A 26,061-nucleotide genomic window follows, 5' to 3' on the forward strand; every position below is an offset into this window, starting at 1 on the left:
AGGGGCCCAAAACCGCCCCCCACCCATGCGGCGCACTGGGGGATTGCCCGTGCCCGCTACGGCCAGTCCGGCCCTGGGGGCCACGGTTCATTCTGTGCTCAAGTTTATTTGCTATCCACTCTGGCCCTTGTGGGGGAATGTTTCCTCTCCAGTCTGCACAGGTAACCTTCACCTTAATTAACACTGCCTTCTGCTGCAGCCTGGTGGCCCCCGCCCATCCCCAGCTGAAGAACTTGGAAAACGCTCAAGGCAAGCACTCATCCTGGTACACACATTCCCTAGGTACTTCTGATTGCACAGTCTAGTCTGGTGATCATGCACTCTCACTGCACCGAAGTTCACTCACCACTGCAGCATGTGCATTAACCTACTAAGCTAACCTTGCAATTTTAGTTATATTGTACTGACAACCAGAGGCATGTTTTTATTATTTTCACAATATTTTCAAATACACTGGTATCTAAAACGTGCACAGTGCCTAGTACATAGTGTCCATCCACAATTGATGTCTTGTCAGGCTAAGCAGATGGCTCCACAGGCCTCCTGCAAGCTTCCTCAAGGTGTGATGGAAGATGGCGCTGCAATTATTTTACAGAAGAGTCTTCTCAGAAATAACTTTTAAGTTAATGGACTTCTAATTAGGAGGTGTTGGTACATTGTGCTGGAAATGGAAATCCTTTTCCTCTGTCCGCCTGCAAATTCCAAGTGTGAGCTGGCAGCAGAAAGGGGACGGAGTCACAAGGGATCTGTGTCATGAGATGCCTGCTCCATGCAACAGTGTGAAGCTTTCTCAGACCCCTCTGCTTCCCTCAAAGCCCCTGAATCTGGGGCATGACCCCAGAGACACACAGTCTACAGGCAGCACCCCCACATGTATGTAGCCTTCTCACACTTCCCGCTTCCCTCAAATCCCCTGAACCTTGGATATGGCTAAAGTGATGCACAGCCTCTTGGAGGCACCCCTATATAAGGGCACTGGCAGTTTTAAGATCTTCTTATGATTACTCGTTGTTCAAATGGGTGTAATTCCTGATATTTAATTATGTTTCCCTCGTCTTCATAGCTTATTTTTGATTGCGAGAAAGTGTCACATATTCATATTTCATATAACGCTGTGGGACACTTACACTTGTATAAGGTGTTTCAACTGTGATATGATAATTCAGCGTTACTACCACCAGATAATCCATTAGGGGCTGGTGAGCTATTGTGACTTCTGGCACACTGTCCCGAATTGTCACTGCCCATTCCCCGATCGGAAGCAGAGACCTCAGTAGTTGGGACATGTCTTGTTTTAATCCCTGCTGCTTTCTTCTTTATGAATTAAGGTTTTTGAGCCGTTGATTTGTCCCCCTTAAGGATATAGTTTAAAATGCAATGTGTTTCCCTTTTGGGCTTCAGGTGCTCTTCTGACTGTCCACCTCTCTCTCAACGCGTATCGGATGAATCCTGAAAGGAGCTAGAGGAACGTGTATCAGTCTCCTGATACATGTCAGTCTTTCTAATATCATCACAGTTTCATAAATTGTATTTTTTATCAGTGAAATCCTGCTGAGGAGACCCACCACATGATTGTGTCTAATATTGTTTATTATTTTTTTTTAGTGTCCCATTTCTTCTTCAAAGAATCAGGGGCTTGCTTCCAGTTATCCTTTCCAGAATTACTCTTAACATGTGGCTTCCCAGGTCTGGCTCACAAAGTATCTCTGCCTAGTGTAGCATAGGTTTCTTCAATAATTTTAGGTAATTCCCAGTCCTGCTGCTCAGGAGTGAAGTCCCTTTGGCGTTGGTGTATAGCCAACGCTCCTGCTTCCCCTTTTATGTTACTTAACATAATGTTTGATACCGCAGCAAAGTTGCCCATCAGTTTCATCCCTAAGTCCAAGACAGGTCCTGCCCCATACTTATTCTGCACTTGTTTCAGTTTATCCTGTAAAACTGCTATTGAAGGGGTACAATGAGTTCTGGTATAAACTGCAGCGAAGACTGTACCCCAAGTGGCACAATCTTCCCTCGGGGAGCCATCCCCATCGGCAAGCAAATTGTTACTATTTTGTGTCTGTCCTGCGGTCTCATATAGGGAAAGCCGGCTTTAAACTGACTTGTTTTCTGTGCTTTCCAGAACGGAATTTGCTCCCAACTCGTGTGAACCTTTCTCATAATAGCTTTCAGCATTTGAGAGCTGATACCTGTAGCAGCCAATTGAGGTTGTGAAGCCTGAGCCGTCCGCACAGGGCTAACTGTGAGTGTTCACATAATGTACTGCATGAGGTTTCTTTGAGTTTTAACTAGATGTTTGTATTATGTTGTTATTTCTGCTACATCAAAGTCATCAAGATTAGGATGCGGTGTATAAGCAGCTAGGACTGGCCAGGACCAAATCTCAGATTTTCTATGGTATGCGGGAGGGTCTGTTTAAACTAATTTATTTGTTTATGATAAATTAACGGAATTTCTATGTCGACGTATGGAAAGTATTCCTCTGGTGTTTCATTCTCAACGTGGGAAACAATTGTGTACATGCATTAATAGCTGGGTACTTCCCCAGAAGTATAATACCTCTGTTCTGAATGCTTCGTGTGCCTCAACCTCAAATGTTACGTCTCCACCCATTGCTAGGAGGCCATAAAGTAATAATTTCATAGTAACTGTGGGCCCGATTCACAAAAGTAATCTGTGACAAAATCCTAACTTTACGACTTTCAGTATTCACAAAAGGCATTTAGGAGTAGTAAAATTAGGATTTTATCTTACGTTTGTCTTAAGTTTTGGTCTTAAGACAAAACGGTAACTTAAGTATAACTTAAGTTTAACTTGAGATAGGATTTTGTCTTAAGACCAAAATTTAAGACAAACTTAAGACAAAGTCCTAACTTGTTTAACTCAAATTAGGATTTTGTTTTAAAACCAAAACTTGAGACAAATTTAAGACAAAATCCTAACTTAAACTTAAGTTAGGATTTTGTTTTAAGACCAAAATTTAAGACAAACTTAAGACAAAATACTTACTTTACTACTCCTAAATGCCTTTTGTGAATACCGAAAGTCGTAAAAATAGGATTTTGTCTCAGATTACTTTTGTGAATCAGGCCCTGTACGTCTGCAGTTTTCTGTGATGTTTAATCTGACTTCTTGAACTTCATTGTTGTGCCCGTTATCTCGGTATTCGAACATTGTGGAGAGAGAAGAAGTTTAGTAAATTAATTTACGGAGATAGGGTTTAGCACAATGTGGGAATACTTTATTCTACAAGCTTGAATAAACTACAGTCAATACATAGGGTATACCTCCTCAGCTGAGGCGGATTTTCCTTCCCACCATGGACGTCTCCAGTTTGGAGGTGATTAGGGCTCTCTGAGAAAAGCACAACTGAACTACTTAGACAGACTGTCGAATAAGAACCCAACCAGCGTTGGCGGCACCATGGCATTTAGATCCCAATAATCTTTAGGAAATGCACGTTTGTTGGCAAGCATAAACTTTGGGCAAGGTACCCAGACTGATTAAGGGCACCCCACAAGATATGTTGGTCTATAGACCAGCTAGCTCTCAGTGCCACCTTAATCCCGCCTATGCTTACCAAAGAGTGAATTGTTTTTGTCAACCATTGAACATGACAACCCTGAGACCTCAGGGATCGTGGAAACAGATCAGAACATTTTGCTCAGTCACTCGTGCTTACTTGTGGTCAGAGAAATATACAGATACACAGTGGGACATTTTCAATATATTTATTGAGCCAACGTTATTCTGGTTGCACTAATCAGTAGACAGAAGCAGATGAATGTGATTACAAGCACCAAAAGAGGAAATAGTAGATATAGTTCTACCATGGTGCTAAAGCAGTGTATGTATGCAGGCAGATTCACAAGACAGTAATCTGGCATACTCCTACTATGCAAAACCCTACTCTAAGTGTACCTAGATTGTGTGTAGGTGTGAATCCCCCAAGGGACAATCCAACACCATTGCCTTGCAGGAGAGAATGTAAGAGCCGGTTTTGGTCACACACCGGACACCCCCTCACAGAGATTTCAAACCCATGCGTGGTGAAGTCTCAGCATGCAGGAACCCTCAGTGTCAGTTTAAGTGACACCTCTGCTAATCTATTGGGATGCTCATTATTTATAATAGAAAGCAACCTTGTGATATACCTTTAGATTAGCGATGTTATGGCCATGTAGATAGCTCTGTCGCCCCGTGGATGAAGATAGAATGACATTTGTACATAGTGCGCAAAGAGGCCTTGGGCATAATGGTGTGTGATGCTTGATATGTAAACAAAGTAGTTTCAGAGAAACTAGTCCAACATTGTTGTGCATGCAAATATGTGCAAACGCTCACAGCAGAAATGTTATTGTGAAAAATAGGACACTGTAAGACATGAGCAGCTTTGCTACATGGGCCTTAGCCAGAAACAGAGCAGCAATACCCTTGCAGGCATAGAGTGCTGCATAAATTATGAAGAAATGAAGCAGTCAACTCTGGTAGTTCCCAAGTTTAGATGGAGAACGGCTTCTGTATAGAGCAACCTACAACACCAGTGACACTCTGAATTTGCTCACCTCAAATGTCTGCTTTTCTATCAAAGTGTTTAAGCATAGTGTTAGACCTGGTACCAATGGCATGAGTCTCCCTTCCATTTTTTACTGATTGTCTCCTCTGTTTTGGATATGTTGTGCTGGTTTAGATGCTTTGGGCATTATGCCACTGCTATTCAGTTCCACAGTGTAAGTGCTTCCTGTGTTAAATTGATGTTTTGATTAGTGACTCCACGATTGACCTATTTAGGTTACTGTCCGACCCTTGTATTGTGCACTGCGTGTGCCCGGGGCTTGTAACTCAAATGCTGCTGGTGGGCTTGCAGCACCAATTGTGCCACCCGCCGAAGCAGCCCGTAAAGTGTAACTCAGGCCTGCCACTGCAGAGCACCGTACGCTGTCTGAGACTGCCGTGTCGACTCGGCGAGTGCACCCACTCGCCGGTCCTTGAACCTTCCCTTTTCTGCATATCAGTCACCCCTACGGTAGGCCTACGGGCAGGGTGCGTTGTATGTAAAAGGTAGGTCATGCCCTTGTGTATGTGGCCCGACCTGACAGTGAATTACAACCTATTCGGTTTCTCACTATTGCAAGGCTACCTGTTCCCATAGGCCAGAATGGGCAGTTTGATTATAACATTTTATAATCCTAACTGACTCAGGGAACTAGGTAGGGATTCGAGTTAAGTACGCCTGAACTCAGAATGATAAAATGCATCTTTTAGTGAAGTTGGTTTTAACATTCTGTGTTTGAAAATACAACTTTTAGAAAGTCTATATTTTCTTACCTAACCATCCAGCCTACCTCTGCTAGCGTGTGTATTGTATGTCTGGTTTTGTGAGTAACAGGGTCTGGGGGGCTCCAGGAGACAGAGTGAGTCAGCACTAGGCTGAATAGGCCGATCTACCTGAGGAGTGGTGGGAGGAGTAGCACCTGGGCCTGAATAGAGCTGTGCCTGCCTTCCAAAATGCTGGCTCCACCTCCTGTGGTGCGTCTGATGACCCTGGCCTACTCTGACAGAGAAAGAAGTTGTGCACTGGCAGCCTGCACCCCAAACTGGTTTGGACTAGGTACAGGCCCTCTGCCTTCAGAGGACAAAGGATTTCTGAGTATAAATATTGGGGCCCAGACCCCAAGACCTTGGATCACTTCTGGGAACACAAGACAAACCTTTGCCGAGGAGAAGAACCAAAGGAAGCTGCAGGATTTGTACTGCCCCTCTACCCGAGTGCTGTTGTGGGTTGGCTTGCAGCGGTGTCTTCATTGCTAAGGAAAGGAGAAGGAACATTTATAGAACTTCATCATCTTGCGGAATATTTCTCCAAGGGCTTGAATCGAGCTTGTCTCCCGCCTGAAGTCTCAGGGATACAAAAGACTTCACCCCTTCTGTGATTGCTTCTGTAACTTGCTGTTTCAGTCGCTATGGAAGGTATCTGCAACACGAGGGCCAGCAAACATTGCCGCCATCTGCATCTAAGTCATGAGCGCTGCACTGACTTGTCCCCATAGACCGACGCCTGCTGCTGTGCCATATCGACTCCGCGACCGACATCATCACTGAGCCGATCCTCGACGAAGGTGGCCAAAAACTCATCGACATCATGACATCGTCAGGAACCATGGTGCTGGCGCCATCGTAACGTCACCTCCTCTCCTGTCAGGAATCGACGCCTCCCCTGCTTGCACAAGCATTCAGGACACAGACGCATCATCTCTCCCAAAGCAAGGGAACCGGCGCTGCAACGCGCCAACGAAATCACATATCCCTGACTCCATGAGCTGTCTTAGTTGTCGCTTCTCAAGGTACTGTTCTGTGGGGGTCTGTTTTGACTCCGTGCCCAACACTGCGCACCTCGCGGTCGGCGCTGTACTTTGGGAACTCTTTGACCTCGAAGTTGTGATAACTCCTGTTGGAGTTATCTGTTGCTAAAGACTGATTAAGTGAATGACCTATTTTTTAATCACTTCTACCATCATGAAGTATTAACTGTGATTACAGTATTGTGGACTTTTGTCATTTGTGGTCTTGTGATAAGTCTATATAAAGAATACTTATTTTTATACATCCCGGAGTGGTGTCCGTTTGTAGTGTTTTCACTGTATTACTGTATGTGTTCACATATGCTTAACACACTGCCTCTGAGATAAGCCTGCCTGCTCGTGCCAAGCTACCAAGGGGGTGAGCAGGGGTTATCCAGTAGTGTAATCCCCTTTCCCTGACTTAGACGCAAGGGTCCTTATTTGGACACAGGTGTATACCATTGCCAACTAGAGACCCCGAGTTCTAACACATAGGATTAGCATAGTACAATCCATACCAAGATAAAAAGGGACCAAGTATTTTGCCATTTCTACAGCAAAGTCTTTAAACATAGTATTAGCACAGTGCCATCCATACAGAGCTGTAAAATGGCAAAGGCAATTTACCACTCCAGGCACAGTATTACAGCTCTGTATTGTATTGTATTATATTGTATACAGTATTTATTAAGCGCAACAATCATTCTACGGGTACCCTGGTGCTATAGTATAAAACGCAGCCATCAAAACGTGAAGTGGAGAGAAACAACAGGATCATTTTCAAGGGACCAGCCAAGTTTTATTTAGTTTCCTAAACAAAGATAAGGTATTACACTGTCTAATTTCCAATGGTAGCTCATTCTATAACCTTGCCGCTGCAAGACTAAAAGCTCTCCATCCAGTTCTAGCATTTTTGAATCTGGAGACCTTCACTAAACAGGCAGAAGAGGAGCAAAGTCGCCAAGTAGGAGTATACCAAGCCAGCTTCTTCTGCAACGGCTTTGGACCAGCACCATGCAAAGCCCTAAACACTATGCATAGGGATTTAAAGTGTATTCTTTGCAGTACTGGAAGCCTGTGTAACTCGGCCAAACACAATGATGCAGAGGAGTCTCGTGGTCTGGACAACGCCAGTGTTGCCGCCGCATTTTGAACACGTTGCAAGCATTGGACCAAATACTTAGGTGACTCTAACAGTAGGGCGTTACAATAATCAAGTCTACTTAAAATATCACCTTGTACTATTAAGGCTTTGACTGAATTCGGAAGCAACGGGAGAATCTTTCTCAAAGCCCTAATCAGACCGAAGCAACATCCCACCGTCTTATTTACTTGCAACTCCAAAGACAAATTGGCAATAAATGTAACTCCCAAGTATCGCGCCATATTAGTCGTAACCAAAGGAGTAGAAGTCGCGAGGGGCCAAACATTTTGAGGAATGGGCGGAGCGACCTTCTCATCAGTACAGTAGAGAATTTCGGTCTTATCCAAATTGAATTGCAGAAAGTTGTTCCAAAGCCACTGTGCAGTATCAAGCATACAGGCGTGGAAATTCTCCAGGACGTTAGACTGGGATCCATCCAAGGTTAAAATAATCTGAGTGTCATCAGCATAATTAACTAACTGCACATTGTGAGCCCAAATTATGTCAATTAATGGGCTCAAATATATATTAAATAGAATCGGGCTGATGACAGACGTTTGGGGAACACCATGCCTAATGTTGAGAAAGGCAGATTGGAATGGAGGTAAAGCCACTGCCTGACCGCTACCGGAAAGATAGGATCGAATCCAGTCCAAGGCAGTGCCTACTATTCCCATCACCTCTAGGCGGGTCAACAAAATGTCAAGGTTAACCGTGTCGAAAGCAGCAGACAGGTCAAGCAAAATAAGTATTGCTGATTGCCCCCTGTCTGCCATTAGACGAAGATCGTCCATCACGGTTACCAGAGCAGTCTCTGTCCCATGTTCCGGGCGGAAGCCAAATTGTACATCCGCCATCTTGTTGTTACATTCTAGGAACTGAGACAGAGATTTGCTGACCAGCCGTTCAAGGATTTTCACTGGGTAAGGTAGAAGAGAAATAGGCCGATAACTACCCGGACAGATTGAGTCAAGAGTGGCCTTCTTCAGAAGAGGCGTAACCACAGCCTGTTTCCAGATGGAGGGAACAACCACACAAGATAGTGATTGATTGCAAATCTGCCAGATTCTAGGAAAGTATTCTGAGGCAAATTCCTTCCAGAATTTATGTGGAAGGGATCCAGCGGTGAGCCAGAAGAGACGCCCAAGGCAACTCTACCAAATTCATCCTCCGAAAGGGAGCTCAAAATGCTCCAGTAGGCTTGTGTTGGTAGTCCCTATGCCAGACAGGATGTCCACAGAAAATGCCTTGTCTATACCAGTGAATGGGACTGCAGTCCCGTTAATCCCAGCTTCTTCCCCTACTGATAGATTATGTTTGAGACCTTTGAGGATAGTACTTATTTTTTCATCAAAAAAGGACGCTAATCTGTCACATAGATCTTGGGTTGGATGAGTTATATTTTTTTCACACTGCGGATTAGTGATATCATCAACTATTTTTAAAATACATTTGGGTTTATTTTGTGCGTTCATGATAGTCTCAGCAAAATATTCTGCCTCAGTGGAAAAGATTTCTTTTTTGTATATAACTAAGGCCAATTTCCATGCAGTCTTGTCCTCATCTGCAACTTTCTCCATTTTCTTTCAGCCTGTTTACATTTCATTTTTAGGGTTTTTAGTTTGTCATTAAACCATCTGGCCGGGGGTCTACCACTTCTCTTTTGATCTTTCAAAGGAGCAATCTCATTGACTGTTATCATAATCTGATTATAAAAGTCCGCATAATTCTCCTCTATTGATCTGGAATTATCAAAGTACCCTTTAGTGGCAAAAGTGGGAGAAAGCCTTGCTTTGCCCAAAATCCCCTTCCAGTCTCAGCTCGAGAAGCTTCTAGCTTCTCTAGAGGCTAGAGCATTTTTATTGGAGATAAATGTCAAATATTTGACCAAATGGTGATCGGTCCAATCAACTGGGAGCACCTTCACATGTCCGGTGACCCCTTCCTCACGAAAGATAAGGTCAAGTTTGTGCCCCCCCACATGAGTAGGTCCTGTCACCCTTTGTAATAGGCCTAAACTTTCACAAAATTGAAAAAGGTTGTTATATCCTACATCTAACGTTCCACTTGGCCATAGGATAAAATCCCCAACAATGATCAATCTAGAATGGATAGTGGCCATGTTGTTGATAACATCAAACAATGTCTGTAATTGAAGTGGACTAACTTCACCTGGGGGTCTATAACAAGCTATACCATCCAGTATGTGCCCTCCAGGGTCCTTTAACGAAAACCCCAGGAGCTCAAATCCTTCCACTAGATTGATATCCATGGGGACAAAGTCCCACTTTTCTTTAAACAAGACACCAACCCCCCACCTCTACCTATAGCTCTTGGCTTATGAAATATCTTATAGCCAGAGGGGTATGCTAAACCTAATTCGAGAACCGAATCAGGGTGTGTCCATGTCTCGCTCATAAATAGAGCATCTAAATGCTGAACTTCGGTAATTAATTGAATCTCCAGGGTATGCTTGGGGAGTGACCTAACATTTAGTAAACCGCAGACCAATTCCTCCCTTCTAATAAAATCGGATTTAGGGCTAGCAGTTTCCTCAAATTTAGGCAGGCCCACCTCCAGAAGCACTGGCCTCACCTATCTTCCGTAGTGTCTCACCGGAATAGTATATTTTCCTCATGTCCCGGACAGCATGGCTGGTGCTGTGCACGTTCCATGCGTGGACGGGCGCAGACGGGCTTGCCTTCGGCGCGGCACTGGTGCGCCCGCTGCGCGCGTCCGCTGCACGTCCACGCCAGCGCGCCGAACAAATAGCCTCATGTTGGGGGAAAACAAGAGCACTGCGGGTCCGCTCTTACAGACGGGCACCGCCGAGTCAAGCGCAAAAATGAGACTCACAGGGGCAGCTAAAATTACGAAAACCAACTAAAAAAAGTAAGTTCTACTAATGTCACTCATTCAGTGCAAAATACGCAAATTTGTTAAATTAAGCTGTGCAAATATGCAGAGTTACTCTCCACTTGTAACTACAGAAGTGCTGCTCTTTGTCATACGCTGCGCGTCCACACCAGCGTGCCGAACAAATAGCCTTGTGTCAGGAAAAAACTAGAGCGCTGACCGGGAAAAAATGGCGGGTCCGCTCTTACAGACAGGCACCGCCGAGTCAAGTGCAAAAATGGGACTCACAGGGGCAGCTAAAATTACTAAGACCAACTAAAAAAGTAAGTTCTACCAATGCCACACATTCAGGGCAAAATACGCAAATTTGTTACATTAAGTTGTGCAAATACGCAGAGTTGCTCTCCACTCGTAACTACTGAAGTGCTGCTCTTTTTCATACGCTGCACGTCCACGCCAGCGTGCCGAACAAATAGCCTAGTGTCAGGGAAAACAAGAGCGCTGACTGGGAAAAAATGGTGCGTCTGCTCTTACAGATGGGCACCGCCGAGTCAAGAGCAAAAATGGGACTCACAGTCGCAGCTAAAATTACTAAAACCAACTAAAAAAAGTAAGTTCTACTAATGCCTGTCATTCAGTGCAAAATGCGCAAATTTGTTAAATTAAGTTGTGCAAATACGCAGTTACTCTCCACTTGTAACTACTGAAGTGCTGCTCTTTGTCATTGGTAAAATACCATTCAAGCTGATTGAATAAAAACAACCCCCGACACGTATTTCGCTATTGTTATAGCTCATAAGAGAGATTGAGCTTTGTCTAGACATAAGGGAAGAACCACTATAAGTCAAAGAAACTCCCCGTGCATGCATAGAGTAGAGTGCCACTTAAATTATGCCAAAACGAAGCAGAGAACTCTGGGTAGTTCCCAAGTTTAGTTGGAGAGAAGCTTCTGTTTAGAGCACCCTACAACACCAGCGACACTCTGGATTAGCTTGTATCAAATGTCTACTTTTCTATCAAAGTATTTTTAAAAAGGGGCCTAATGGGGCTCTGGGTGGGGAGCTCCATGCCCTGACTCCTTAGATTGTCGCCCCATAGGTAAAGTCCTTGAGGCCCAAGAAGGGTCTGGGAGGGAGGCTGTGTGACTCCCCCTTCCCTCTTTTATTGTATTTGGCCCCATTAGAGAGGGGATCCTCAGGGCCAATTAAGGCTTGGGGACAGAGGCCACATGGTCCCTACGCTTTTTATTGCAACTGGCCCCCAGAGATGGGGTTCCCGGGGTCAATTGGGGTTGGAGAGGTGGCTGCATGCCCCTTAACATTATTATATATATTTTTCCCCAGGGGATGGAATACCCGGGCCTGAAGGTTCACCCTATACTGCTGACGCCAAAGGCTGTTTGCAGCATGAGGTTACCTGTGTGCATGGAGTTAGAAGCACAGCATCACTTCAAGATAGGCCATGTGGCTAAACCCGTGCACGACAAGAGGCCGTGAGCGGGCATGGGATTGGCTGCCTCTGGGAGGCTGTCTGTGGGGAGTTGGATGCCGGGACACATGGCCTGGATGAAAGGTTGTGTGCAGCTTGGGGTTGGCTGTCTGCATAGGGTTGGCTGCTTCCAGGTGGATGTCTTCACAACAGTAGGGAAAGTGCTGGATTTCCCACTCCAGTCAGCGCAATAGTATGGAAAGTGTTCAACTTTGGAGGGTTGAAATTCACAATTCCCTCTAAAGCCTTTAAAACAGTAGGGAAAACGATGGACTTCTAAAGGGTGAAATGTACTATTCCCACTCCAGTCCCTGCAACAGCACGGAAAGCATTGGATTTTGGAGCGGTAACATTTACAATATCCCCTCCAATGTGTGAAACAGTAGGGAAAGCTTTGGAGTTTCGAGGGATTAGATTTAATATTGCCACTCCAAACTGCGCACCAGTAGGGAACGTGTCAAATTGCAAAGAGGTTAATTTTTCCTTTGCTATTTCAGCCTACACAAAAGTAGGGAAAGTACTTAATTTCAAACACATTACATATTTAAGTAACACAATGAATGTAGAAAAACTTTTACTTTCTTAATACAAAAATGATTAATTAACATAAATATATATGTGGGTGAGTGTGTGTGTAGTAAAAAAATAAAAAAATAAATTGACATAATTACTATTCATTAAGCTAATTATCAATTAACTAATAGTTGTTATCCAATTATTAATTAGTTAACTTCCCCAACAAATCTAACATCGCATCCCTAAAATAGACCATAACATAGGTTTTCCATAATCTCCATATTTAAAATTATATAAATAAATGTTCACCAATTAATAAACAATTATCACTTAATTACATTCCCCGGCTTCACCACTACAAACCTAGCATCCCGCATCTAAAATATAATGAAAATAATTGAATATTTCATAATTTAAAATGCAATTTCAAAAGAATAGTTAATAAAAAATGAATTATTAATTGAATGACTCCTCACCCTGGACACCCTACAAACCTAGTAGCTGCAGCTAAACTATAAGTACAATAAATAAGTATTCCATAAGCTACATAATTAAAATCAATGAAATAATAAATTAACAATGAGTTACTAAATAAGTATTACATAATTTACGTCCCACCCTATACCCCGCCAAACCTATCAGCCTGAAAATAACATACAATGAAAATAAATCATTGTTACATCATTTACATAATAAATATCAATCATATAATTAAATAAAATAGTATTTATTAATTCGTGATTATTAAGTAGTTAACCTCCCACCCTATAAACTCAACAACCCGCCACAACACTATAAATTACAATCCAAAATGAAATCTAAAAATCTAAATCACTTGGAATTACAAGCTATATTAAAAAAAAAAAATGTGAACAATAGTATCAAAAAATATATATTTCAACTAAAACACAATCAAATAATTAAAAAAACAATATTTATTATCACAATATTATTGAAAATGATATTACATACTATCACTAACAACAACTATTACTTACCTACAAGCATGATATACTTGTCAATGATATTTGTGCATCAAAATATTTGTGAATCAGGATATTTCTTTTTCAGATATTTCTGCCTCCCGGTGTTTTTTACCTGATATTTGTCCAGACACCCAAAGAGCAAGGTGAAGGATGGAATGCTTGGATTGATTTGAGCCTCTGGTGTTCGCTTGGGCCACCTTTCCATCCATCGTTTTCCACCCGCAGTGACAATAAACAGATGCCAGCCCTATGCCACGCAGTCCAAGGCACAGTCCTGCCTGAACTGCGGGAATGGGTTCCCCCAGAAGGGAAAACAGGCAACATCAGAGCGGTCTGTCCTACTGAGACCCTGGGGTCCGGTGGTGCAGGGCGCACCGGAGCCACGCCCGAGAAAAATCTTACCTGCCTGATAAAGCACAGATTTACCTTACATATATATATATGGAATATGGTTTTGTATGGACAGAATACACTGTTTGAATATATTCTAAGATTATTATATATGGATGAATCACTAATGTATGCACATTATCTGAATCACACACATTACCAGGGCAGACTGGTTGTAACATAAAACGCTTATTTCATTTTTTCAGACAACGATTCGGGTTGGTTCACGGGTCTAGCATTCGGACTCTCATTCGGGATTCCCATCTTCTGCCAAGCTTGTATCTGCATCTTCTGTTGCTGCTGCCTCGAAGGTAACCTGCTGCTCCGCTGTTTTGTGTGCATGTAACAAAAGAGAGGTGAAAGTAGAGAGATGCCTTTCATTTCTGTCACCACAGAGAGAAGGTAGTTCACTCACAAGTTTCTACTCCTCAGGCACCACTCCCTGTGCCACACAGGTGCACTCATTAACGTCTCTGGTCTTCTCCCCCACACACTCGCTTGTAAGTAATAGAATCCCAGACACCACGTCTTTCAGTCGAGAATGATAATGCAGGCCCCATGCAGAGTCCCATAAGAAAGAACAATAACAGCAAGCTTCCTCAAGATGAAGATGCAAAAATGAAGACCTTAAGAGACATCTGCCCACAAGCGGGTCGACCTGCATCTTGCTGCACCAGCAAACACTTGAGGGGACTGAGGAGAGGACATTTACTAAATTGCACCAAAGACTAAACTGGGTATACAATTGGTAATTTTCATTGTTAGATATGGTGTTTCTTTGTCATCTACATTTTTTTTAGCATATTTATAGCATCTCTGTGTTTGCAGTTTTTGCTGTACTGGAATTTAAGCATTTCAGGGGCCTGAATCTCAGGGTTCTTGGATTGGCCAATATCTGTGTTTGTCTGTGGGAGGCCAGCCCAAGTGTAACTTTAGAGGGTACTAACCACATTTTGACGGGGAGCCCCAAGATCTGCAACAACATCCGTGTATACATCAACCTGCTCCACCCTTGCTCAGTTTATGAAAGCACAGAAGACGGTAAGAATGGCAACAAATATTTCAGTTTAATCTGTTTTCACTCAAGCCTCGAGTTAATGAAAAGATAATGACTGCCTCAGCATTATTTTTGTACATTTATACATTTTTCATAATTGTATATCTTTTTATCAAATTTCAATGTAAAGTGCATCATTAGATCATAATATAAAAATAATCATCTATATTTTTATACAATCAAAAAACCAATAAAAGCCAATTGCTCAATCATTACAACCCCCACTCAACTCCCACACCTCATATACATACCATTCATGCATACTCAAACAGACTCAACCACACAGTCCCCAAAACCTCTTAACGACCCAACAAGGCGATTATTAGTCTTTCTTCTACAGTTGTTGCGTCTCGGAAAACGATCACGGTCAACACAAGTTTCGGTTGATATAGATTTCCAACCACCTTCTTCAGGACCTAAATCAGTCTATCTTTATTTCGATATGGACATGCTGTTTGTTACAGCTTCAATACAGGCATTTGTTACATACGTTTCAGATCCACAGTCTACACATTATTCCAATTATATGTGTTGTATTACAGATAAGGATACCAGATCCACGAGATTCCCAGGTACTAATTGTTCATCTTCATACTCACAACCACTTTAACCACTTCAGTTCCCTCACCAGTGGCCTCCCATATTTACATGCACTGGAAAACGTCTAAAAGCCAGTCATCCCTACCCTACGTGCCAAGATATCCTACCCTTGTCAACCATGTCCATCACACTGTGCTCATAGGCTGCAGTCCATGAATTAGGATATCTACTCACATATGTATCCAATCTACCTCAGTTGATTCAAACCTTCTCATATAAGCAAGGGTCAGGACAACACAATTGTGGCAACTTTGCTGAATGGTATTCCTGGATGCCTATACTTCATACTTAAAAAAGCCACAAAACAAAAATAAGATGGTGCCCTAATTACAGCCTTGTACAACACTAATGTACCATGTCAGATGTGATGTATATACCGATATATTGCAAACACAAGGAGATGATGGACGGAGTGCTGAAACTTTTCAGACACTCACCCCCAGTCACAGATCTGGGTTGAATCCTCCATCATTCTTTAGCTCACTTCGCCATCTCAGTTCAGACCCAGCCATATGCAAATCAGTCTTGACCCTGTGCCTCATTGGAACAGTCCAGCCCGAACTGCCAAGCCTGGCCTTCCCCGAACCGGAATCAAGCATCCCCCTTCATCAGCCAGGCTAGCTTGAATCCAATGGCAAAGTGAACAATGGATCCACGTCTGGGCATACCCTGCCAACTTAGGGCGAACAAAGAAAACACAAGGTATATATTGACCGTTGGAGGTTGGTGTCTGATTCACATTTTAAAAAGTTCCCAACAGGCTTACTATTGCAGAGAAGAAATCTGCAAACTATTTTAGCATGTTCTTTGTTCCCCTCACCAAAGTGTATTTTTTATTGCACAATAAATCATACATAGTGCTGGAGAAGGAGGGCCTTCAGCAGTGTCCCACTCACTAACCCATTCTCCATATAGAGCCCCCTAGTTGAAAGATTGTCTCTTGAAAGATTGGCTCTGCAACAATGCCAGGAAGACTCTGACTGTAGCCCCATGCAGCACTTACATACTACCTCAGATATGGATTCTACAGCGAATGGAAGATGTGAATCTCCAATTCACTCTGTGGGTAAACCTCAACATGCTTACTTTTAGCAGATAGGGGATCATAAGCTTTCCAGACCTTGCTCCAGTGAGACCCTTTACCAGGGTACGTTCATTACTGCAAACAAACAAACATACATAGAATCTTAATTGGACTTCACATCAATGTTCCAGCTCACTATCGGCTTCTCTCTGTACGTCCCTATTTCAGAAGAGGACGAGCAGGAAAAGTAAGTATGCGCTCCATGAGATCAGTTGCTGCCCAATAGTGGTTTTATGTTGAGGCTTAGTGGTCCATGTCTATCCCCTGAAAACTCTCCAATGCAATCAGTGCGTGTCAGCGACCAAAGTCTATCCCTTGTCAATCCCTCCCCCCACCTACCTCCCCACACCATACGCAGTCCAAAGCAAGAGTTCCCCCCCTGAAAACAGATTTACAGGGCACATCCCATGCTGACACCACTAATACCCACTACCACTAATAACCGCCACTAATGCTGGCAGGTATTCCCTCTCAGCAGTATCTCAACAGGGGGGGGGGGCAGAGGAGATTTAAAGACCTTCAAAAGGTTATCTCGCCTATTCGTATATCAGAAACGCAACCTTATAGATCTTTGGGTCTATAAGGTTAGTCAATAAATTGTAACCCATAACGATAAAAGAGCGTCCCTTTTAAAGGATGGTTTCCCTCACCCACCGAAGGATGGCATGCTTCATCACTGAAGAACTGCTTGTATCGTGATGCCTAGTGATAATACAGGCTACCACCCCCTCTCTAGGAGGGAGGAGCTCCTGGAGGTTTTCAATCTAATAGGTATAGTTTCAATACCCAAGGGAGGAGCCAAGGATGTTGAGGGCAGCAGGACAAAATAACAAAAGGTGTTCTTAAACTAGCTTCAGGGTTCGAAAAAAGTAATTGAATCAGGCTTCCCTGTGCTAACATTAAAACCAGCATGGCATTGTTGGGCAGATTAGACCCGCTTGTGTGTCACCACAGTATCCCCATGTCCCACACAGAATACAACACTGTGTCCAGCATACTTACTATCATGCGCATGATGTATCCGCACCTGTCGCTGAGTAAACGCCTGTATCTAAGGATCAAGGCAAAAGAACAACTAGAGACAGCTGATCAAATACACCTTTCTGACCAGGAGGCGAGCGCTAGATGGCCATGTGGTGGAAACTAGAACCCCAAAGTGCTACCTTGGAAATGTATAAAAAGCACTCGGTTTTGGACTTGGCACCAAGCTGTTCCCGCTCTATTTTACATAGGCAACCCTCTGCCATTTGGACCAACCAGCAGGCCTACTGCAGGCGCCGGTATTATACGAATCTACAAGTGACGGGAGCTAGAACCCCCAAACGCCATCTTAGAGGTGCACTGTTATAAAACCGCTCCCATAGGAAATCACCTATTCCTGCGTCGTGGTGTCTAGTTGCATTTTTAATTTCTACTTAGCCAATTGACAGTAAGAGAAACTATACCGCCTGTGCAAGTGTATGTGCATGGAAAATAACCAACGGGTAGCTACGTCTGAAATCAAGAGAACCTACCCAGATGGCAAACGCTACACAGTCACGTGACGGATACTGTACTCCGGACACCATCTTCAGACTGTGCATATCTTTCAGAGAGTCCGCAACTGGGCACAACAATATGTCTATATCTTCTTAATTCCCACATGTTCAGTAACGTTTGCGCATAAGTCAAGAAACAGAGGAAAACAATAGGAAATACAACGAACCACAGTCGGATAGTGGAAACTCATATTAATCAGGCCTTCATATCGCTCCAAAATCTTAAAAGGTTCCTCCAGCAGTGGAAGGCATATCTAGCGAGATATCTAGCAAGATATAGACCTTTTACAGTTAATATTCATATATCTGTTTGAAGGATGTCCGGATCCATAGACAATAACAGGCTACAACCTTTGTACAATTACATCACTGGAACCCTAACTTGCCACGGTCAGGACATTAGACAACTTCCCAACTTATTCAGTTTTTTCTCACGAGTATTAAGAGAGAAATCCAAAAGGTTTGTCTTTTTTCTGTCTCTGATTTATTCTGTTGGGCTTTTACCTTTTTACCTCTTCCAAGATTAGCCATTTTAATTCTGATTCTGTATGTCCTTTCTCTATACAATCATACACGCCAATAGACACGATTCTGGCCCAAAAATGCCTTTTCTTTAATAGAAGCTAATGAGGAAAATACATTTGCCTGATTGTGTTGTTTAAGTCTTCCCCTTCCCTCTTGTAAAATGTTTGCATGCACGATAGAAGATTGCACTGCTGGTGCCCGTAAAGGACAGCTGATTTGTGTTCCCCGAACCTCCTTCAGTCTCACCTACATACCCAAGGCCACATGGGCATGAGATCAAGTACACAGTATTATCACTCCTATGGTTAGCCACCTCTTTCACCATAATCTACTCTCCATTGTGCTTCCACGTATCCATCGGGAAGGCAGCATCACATGCCTGGCGTGCGCCTCATCAAAGGTTAACTCCTTCTACGGATCTTTGAGTCCATGCAGTGTTTTGCTTCATTCGGGTGTGCACTAGTTTATCTCTCTAGTTTGTGTTTCTCCTACATAGGTCTTTTGAATTATGGGGTCCTCCTCACTGGTGTTACGGATCTTTAACTTAAAGTCAATAATCAGTGCTTAATTTGTGAAATAATAAGTACTGGGGCCCAAACTCAAGCTCAGAAGAGCATGGCCAGGCAGGTGGAACGCTGCAGTGCCGAATAGTGCTGCCTTCTATGATCCCACCACATGCCTCTTTAATCCACCACTGGCATTGACATGCCTCTCTGTTTTACTCGTGCAGGTCCTTTTCATCCCTGCTTTCTCTCTCTTTGTCTTTGTGTTTCCGTTTTTTCTCTGCTTCCTTCTTTTCCCCATTGTTTTTTTTGTCTCTGAGGTTCTGGTTCAAAGTTTGTTAAGTAAAAATAAATGACAGTCCCCATAAATCAGTTCTGGTGGTTGTGGGATCCACCTGCAACCCGCGTGCCTCTGATTAAGCACTGGCAGCACCGTCTGTTGCATCCAGGGCTAAAACTGAGTACGGGGCAATCACTGTGAGGGAGGCACAATGACTCCGTTACTTACCAGTAATCTTCGTTACTCTGAATTATGGTCTTCCCCTTCACAGTCACCTCTACTTTTAAGTACTATGTGTTCCTGGTACAGCATTCACCCATAGAAAGAAATCCCCTCCCAATATGGCAACCCGACAGGAAGTACCTGTCAACTGACAAGGCTGGGGAAACCCATATCACATCCTGTAATACCCAACAGCGCAGAAAGCACAACAAAGAATAAACAAATAAAAGGAGAGAAGCAACAACTAGTGCAGCGACTAGAATGGACTATTTTGCATCTGTTTGTTCCCCAACTCCCAATTACCAGTAAGTAACCAAGTAATTTCCGTCCTCCTCTGTCTTCCTCATCACAGTCACCTCTGAGCATATATCAAAGCGCTAGATGAAACAAAAAAGAAAACCAACACCAACAAAGATGACAAGAAAACTTAATTTATGGATGAACATAAATCAGTGAACTACAGCAAGAACAGCAAAACCAAAATCCTCAGGAAAAAAACCTCCCCATCTTCAATTTATAATGGGAAATGAAGGTATGACGGGAAGACCAAGTTACAGCCGCACAAACATCCTGCAACAAGGCACCCTTAAAAGATGCCTATGAAGAAGCAACGCCCCTGGTTGAATGCCCCTGAATTACAGGAGGGAAAGGAACCCCCAAATGAAGATAGGCAAGGGAAACAGCCGACCTAACCCAACGAGAAATAGTAGCTTTCATAGAGCGATGACCGTGCCTGGCAACCCCAAAAGTGACAAAAAGAAAATCCACCTGGCAAATTGAGACAGTTCATTCTAGATAAATAAAAAGAGCCCTTGTCAAATCAAGAAAACGAAGCAGAATTTATTCCGCCGTAGGCAGGAACAACACAATTCTGGGCCAAATGGAAACAAGAGCGTACCTAATGGAGAAAGGCCAGGTCAGGGCAAAGGACCACCTTGTCCAGAAAAAAATGCAAGGAAGGAGGATAACAAAGCAACACCCTACCTCCCCAAATGCCTCCCGGAGGTGTTAGTCACCAGAAACACACCTTTAAGGGTCAGAAAATCCAGAGAAACAGAAGGCAGTAGCTCAAACGAGGACTTCAGCAAGGTATTAAGGACCAGAGGGAGATCGCAAAAGGGAACAGGAGAGGGAACTACAGGCCTCCTAAGGTACAAACTCAGAAGAAGGCAAAAGGCCAAGGTCTCAAAGGAGAGGAGGGAGGCACCCCAGATTGCCTTGATGGAGGCCCACTGGCTATGGAGAGTAAAGATTTATAACCCCATTAACAACCAATTTCAGAGGAACTCAAGAACAGAACCTCCCTCACAAGATTCAGGGTCAAACCCCATCGATGAACACCAACCAGAGAAATTCTTCCACTGCCTTTCATAAACCTAAGGGTACTGACTTTCCTAGAATTCTAAATGGAAAGAGCAACCTCCGAGGAGTAACCCAAAGTGACTAGCCTTCTCCTTTTAATGTCCAAACCCCCAGCACATTGGCTGCCTGAGTCCATGGTGTGACAGATGAAGACATCGGAGCGGAGAAGGGAACAGCGGAATCCTCCAAGGAGGAGCAATGGCGGAAAATGCCAAAACAGGGCTACCAACATCCCCACCACCCTCTGCCTCCTGATTTTGACAAAAACTCTGCAAAGAAGGGAAAAGGGGGAGAAGGAAAATAGAAGACTCCAGGGCCATGGGAAACTCGAGGAATCCACCTTCCAAGCCTGCCCGCAAGGGAGAAGGGTGCAAAACCTCGGTAGGGGAACATCCTGTGGGTAAGCAAAGAGATCCAGCCAGCATCTTCTGAACCTCTCTGAAATCTCCCCGAATACCAGAGCAGACAAAGACACTGAGGAAGGAAGTAGGCAACTCAGCTGATCCGCACTCCCAGTCTTTCCACCTGGCAGATAGATCGCAGTCAGATCCAACAGGTTGGCCTCTGCCCAAGCCCCAATCTGATCCACCAGGAGAGCCAAAAGAAGAGAACAAGTCCCACCCCAATGGTTCGAATAGGCCTGAGCTACCTGATTGTCTGCCAGGACCTGAACTAAGTTGTCATGAGGTGTGGGGCAATGTATGAAAGAGCTTTGAAAACTTCAGCCCATTTCTTCCAATTCAAAGACATCCAGCTAAATGTGGGTGACCGAGGTCCTTGAGACAAAAGAGCTCCAAGGGTAGTTCCCCCACCCCAAGAACACTCATTGGTTGTCAGGGAACAGGGCTCGGGAGAGTCCAAGGGCACCCCCTTCGCCAGGTTTTCCGGTAGCAACCACTATTTCAGCTGTCCGGCAAATCGTGGTCGGCACTGGCACCAAGGCATCATAATCCTGGGACCTCGGATTCCAGTGAGGCAGTAGGTGATACGCCAGATGGAAGAGATCCTGTGAGCCTAAGGAACCAGAAAAAGGGAAGCAGACTTGCCCCACAGCCTTGTTCCCTCCCACAAAATGGCCGAGTATTCCCCTTCCCAGCAGGAGGGGGATTCACAAATTCCCTCCTATAACCAAACCCATGATCTCTCACTGCACGCCTCAGAGGCATCGGGAGATTACAGTCCTCCACAGACTACTTCAACATCTCCTTGAATTGAGGACCAAACAATTTTACCCCATCAACATCTCCTTGAATTGAGGACCAAACAATTTTACCCCATCAAAGGGCAAATGAGAAAGGAGGGCATTCTGTGACACCTCCATCTTCCTTGACCTCATCCATATATGACGTCTAGCCAAGATAGTGAAGCCAGAAATAGCTGTAGCATCGGACAGAGTATCAAACGTATTGTCTGATAAGAAGCGCATCTGTAGCTCCATAAAAGACAGACATCAATTAACATCATCCCCCTGCTGAAGTTCTTTATAAGTACTGGAAGTCATGCAGGAGGGACTCACACCCACCCGAAGTTGGCTTGCTCTTTCATAGGGCAACCTCCATGCACTATGAACCTAGTCATGATGCAGGCTACAACCACCTCACAGAGAGGAAGGAGTACAGGGATTTTTTGTGTGTAGGAAGAAGTATACTAATTACCTTCGGTGAGCAGTGTGTGATGAGGAGTGTATGAACAAAAACAATGTGATGTAAAACTAGATATAGTGTACGCAATGAACGTTATTGCAGTGTCCCTATACCAGGATTAAAACAAGACTATGATCAGGGGGAATTAGACAAGTCATAGGGTGATGAGACAGGTGACATGTTTCAGCCTGGTAGGAGGTGTGACTGCCTTCCTCAGGACCTTATGTGTGCTACTACAAATGTATGTAACCAAAGAAATATACAAATCCAGTGGTTAAAGTGGTAGTCCACTCATTCAGAGTTCCACTAGTAGGTGTTATCCTGAAAGAGACAAAATGCTGAATTAAAACATATATTTCATTCTGTATGGCAATCCAAAACACTCATTGCAGAGAATTATATGTTCACAAGATAATCCTGGAGTCAATTTCCTCTTTAATATGGGGATCTAATACATCAGTATGCTTTGTGCTGTCTATTGAGATGTGTTAGTTTACCTGCAATAGTCAGAAAACGTGCCCCAAATTGGCCCAGACTCAAGGTAGCATTTAATGTTGCAAGATTAGGAGGAACTGTGCGAATACAAATCTACAAAACAAGAATGAATGTCTCTATTAAAAACAAAATTGGATGAGATACTGCACGGTATAATAAAGAACATAATTAAAAGGCATAACATGTGGAATGTTCACTTTTTTCGGGTTTATTTGACAAACAATTTATGAGTAGTTGAACCCTAATCTTATCAAGAAAATAGGAACGATCTATAAAAAATAGATGGAATCTTGTAACTTGATAAACAGTATGTTAAATGTGTCAGCAATACACAACGCGTAGCATATTGACTGTTAATTCTCAAACACGCCTCTTTTTGTTGTCATAATAATATGAATGGAGTCACAGGTTTTGATCCAAGTGATGACAGAGCAAGGAAAACAGGGGAAGACCTACTATAGAGCAAAATCTGGTGTATGTATATTCAAAACAAACCTCTTTCTCTTCACATGATGGGAATATGCTTGTAGCCGAAGGTTACTAACCATGGGGTGTTGGGGCAAGGAAACCTGAGGAGGGCTTAGTTTAGAGAAGAACTCAGCAGCGATGCCCGTGTTATCAACTATGGGCATTAAGGCTGTCAGAAGAATCAGCAGCCAAAACGTGGTGTAACACATCTCAAGCTCTCAGTTTGAAAACGCATACATTTTAAAATCACAACTTATGATAAAGTTGGATTTTAAATTGTAATTCTGAAAGTGCCACTTTTAGAAAGTTGTCATTGACTTTGTCATTTGGTGCCTTCTGCCTGTCTCCGATTACTTGCCTGGGGTGGGTGACAGCTGGCCTTTGTGTATTCCCCTAGACTGCCACACACAATGGGAGTTTAGGTATAACTTGATTGGCCTTACAAAGGGAAAGCATTAATGTTATTTGAGATGCCATCAGTGATGTCATCTATGATGTACTTTAGCATGTCATTATTGATGTAGCATGTGAGGTCATAAGCAGTGTGTAAAGGGCTTCAAGACAAAATTAGTTTACTGAACCATCACTGATGAATTTCCGTGAATTTTAGGTTTTGTGTTGTAAATATAACAGTCTGTTTCCAGTGAGTGTGAGATTTTTTTTTAAGCATACCCTTCAGTGGTATGAACAAACTCAACCATAACTTCACTTTTGCACCTCAACCTAAGTTACATTCTGGCTATTTCAGTGCGTACATTTTCACTGTGACATGTACAGAATAGCTGCAGTCTCTGTGGAAAATGTTTGTTCACACCTTAACCATTACAGGACATGGTGTGTAGACATATGAAGCAGGGGTTGACTGCATATCATGATTGTATGGTAAGCCCCTATATCCTAAATATACCAGGGATTGTGTATGCAGAAGCAGTTCTAAAACCTACGCCAACAGATAATGTACTTCTTTCGACTGCACACAGTCATGGTAGACTGTATGGCCGGTACAGACAGGCATTGAGAACCAGTGTCATCAGGCAGCCTTTGGCTGTGTGCATCAGAGGATGGGGTGCAGGGTGAGAGCTCTGCTCAGATCCTCCAACCCATCACTCCTATGGGTACATGCATCAAAATCCAAATTAGCGATTTCTTATTTGCGAAAAATAAGGAATTGCAATAAAAAATTGCTAACCGGAATGCATGAAGGTACTCGCGATTAAATAGCGATTCACAAATAATCGCAAAAATGATAGCGCGCACAGAAATGCGAAGCGCAAAACGAGGAAATCCCAAATTGCGAACTCGCTATTTGCGAGATCGCTATTTGCAAAATTGCTAATAGCAAAAATCGCAACTAGCGTGTCACATTGGAAGCAGGCTGATGACATCACAACCAGGAAGTCAACCAGGCCATGCGTCATTCAGTGCCCTGAGGAATTCAGAGGAGGAGGCAGAGTACTGAAGCTGACCTGAAACACTTCCTAATCTGTATCCAGCTACCTTGCCAGACACAGGATGTACAAGACAGCATCAGGGGAGAGTGCCACGCCCAGGAAGAGGAAGATGAGGTTCAGTGAGAGGGAACTGGAATATCTCATTGAGGAGGTTAGCAGAAGCCATGATAAGTTGTTTGGCAAATTGTCTCTGAAAGTGCCAGAAAAAAGAAAGATTTGGCTGCCCATCAAGGCAAAAGTGAATGCTGTGGGTGTCACACACCACAGCATTGATTACTTAAAAAAAGGTGGTACGACCTGAGGATACGTGCCAAAGAGCGCATAGCCGAAAGGCTGAAGGAAGCAGGTGCCACAGGAGGGGGACCATCCACTGCACCCTACAACACAGCCCTGGAGGTCCTTGTGGAGGCGACAATACAGCCTGAGGCAGCAGTTGGAGCCACACAGCTGGACACATCCGGCGCTGCAAGTACCCCACAAGGTAAGATGCATGAAAGCATAATCCTTTGTGTAATGTATAATCGTGCACATACACCCATGCAAATCACAGTGTACCGATCAAACTCCAGTGCACGTGTCTTCTCATACACAAAATGCATCATGGGAGTTGTAGTCATGTAAGCCAAGTGGGCATTCAAAAACAACAATGGCAAGCAAAACACACCGCATGGCAGCCAGAGTTTTCAGTCAGTGATTTAATCTGCGAAAAGTATGCCAAATGTTAAACATTTGTAGGATTAACCAAAAATAACATTGCACTGTTTCACATCACAGATGCAGCTGAGGCAGACTCCGCAGATAGTGACCGCCTTCACATCTCCGAGACACCTGCTGAGACCAATGTTGAGACTCCAGTGGCCCCAGCATGCACACCGCCCCCACTACCAAAACTCAGGGCACATGTCCCCTCACTGCAGCCAATGGAAGCCCAGCTGATTCCTGCACCCAGTACAGGGTCCCGACAGCCACGTGTTGCAACACCATCTCCACCACAAGCACAGGTCCAACTGGGACGACGGCGCAGGCCCAGTGCCCATATTGCTGCACGTGAAGAGTAGGCTCCGAATGTGTATGGAGGCGTAGAGTCACAGATGTTACGCGTGCAGCGCCTG

At 43.8% G+C, this 26,061-nt stretch overlaps 1 protein-coding gene across 5 annotated transcripts in view; it reads left to right on the forward strand.

The window, feature by feature from the left end:
- The window catches only part of LOC146839635 (uncharacterized), a 533,093-nt gene that overhangs the window by 268,898 nt on the left and 238,134 nt on the right, over positions 1–26,061 (forward strand). For all 5 annotated transcript variants that reach the window (XR_014980691.1, XR_014980692.1, XR_014980693.1 and 2 more), the window contains exon 4: positions 13,928–14,032. Coding sequence is in view for 2 of the 5 variants with exons in the window: in XM_085650363.1 (XP_085506489.1) it covers positions 13,928–14,032 (105 nt within the window). In the remaining 3 variants the exon portion in view is untranslated. The remainder of the gene's footprint in view (positions 1–13,927; positions 14,033–26,061) is intronic.

Source organism: Triturus cristatus, chromosome 4_1, assembly GCF_964204655.1.
Source record: "Triturus cristatus chromosome 4_1, aTriCri1.1, whole genome shotgun sequence".
NCBI classification, from domain to species: domain Eukaryota; kingdom Metazoa; phylum Chordata; class Amphibia; order Caudata; family Salamandridae; genus Triturus; species Triturus cristatus.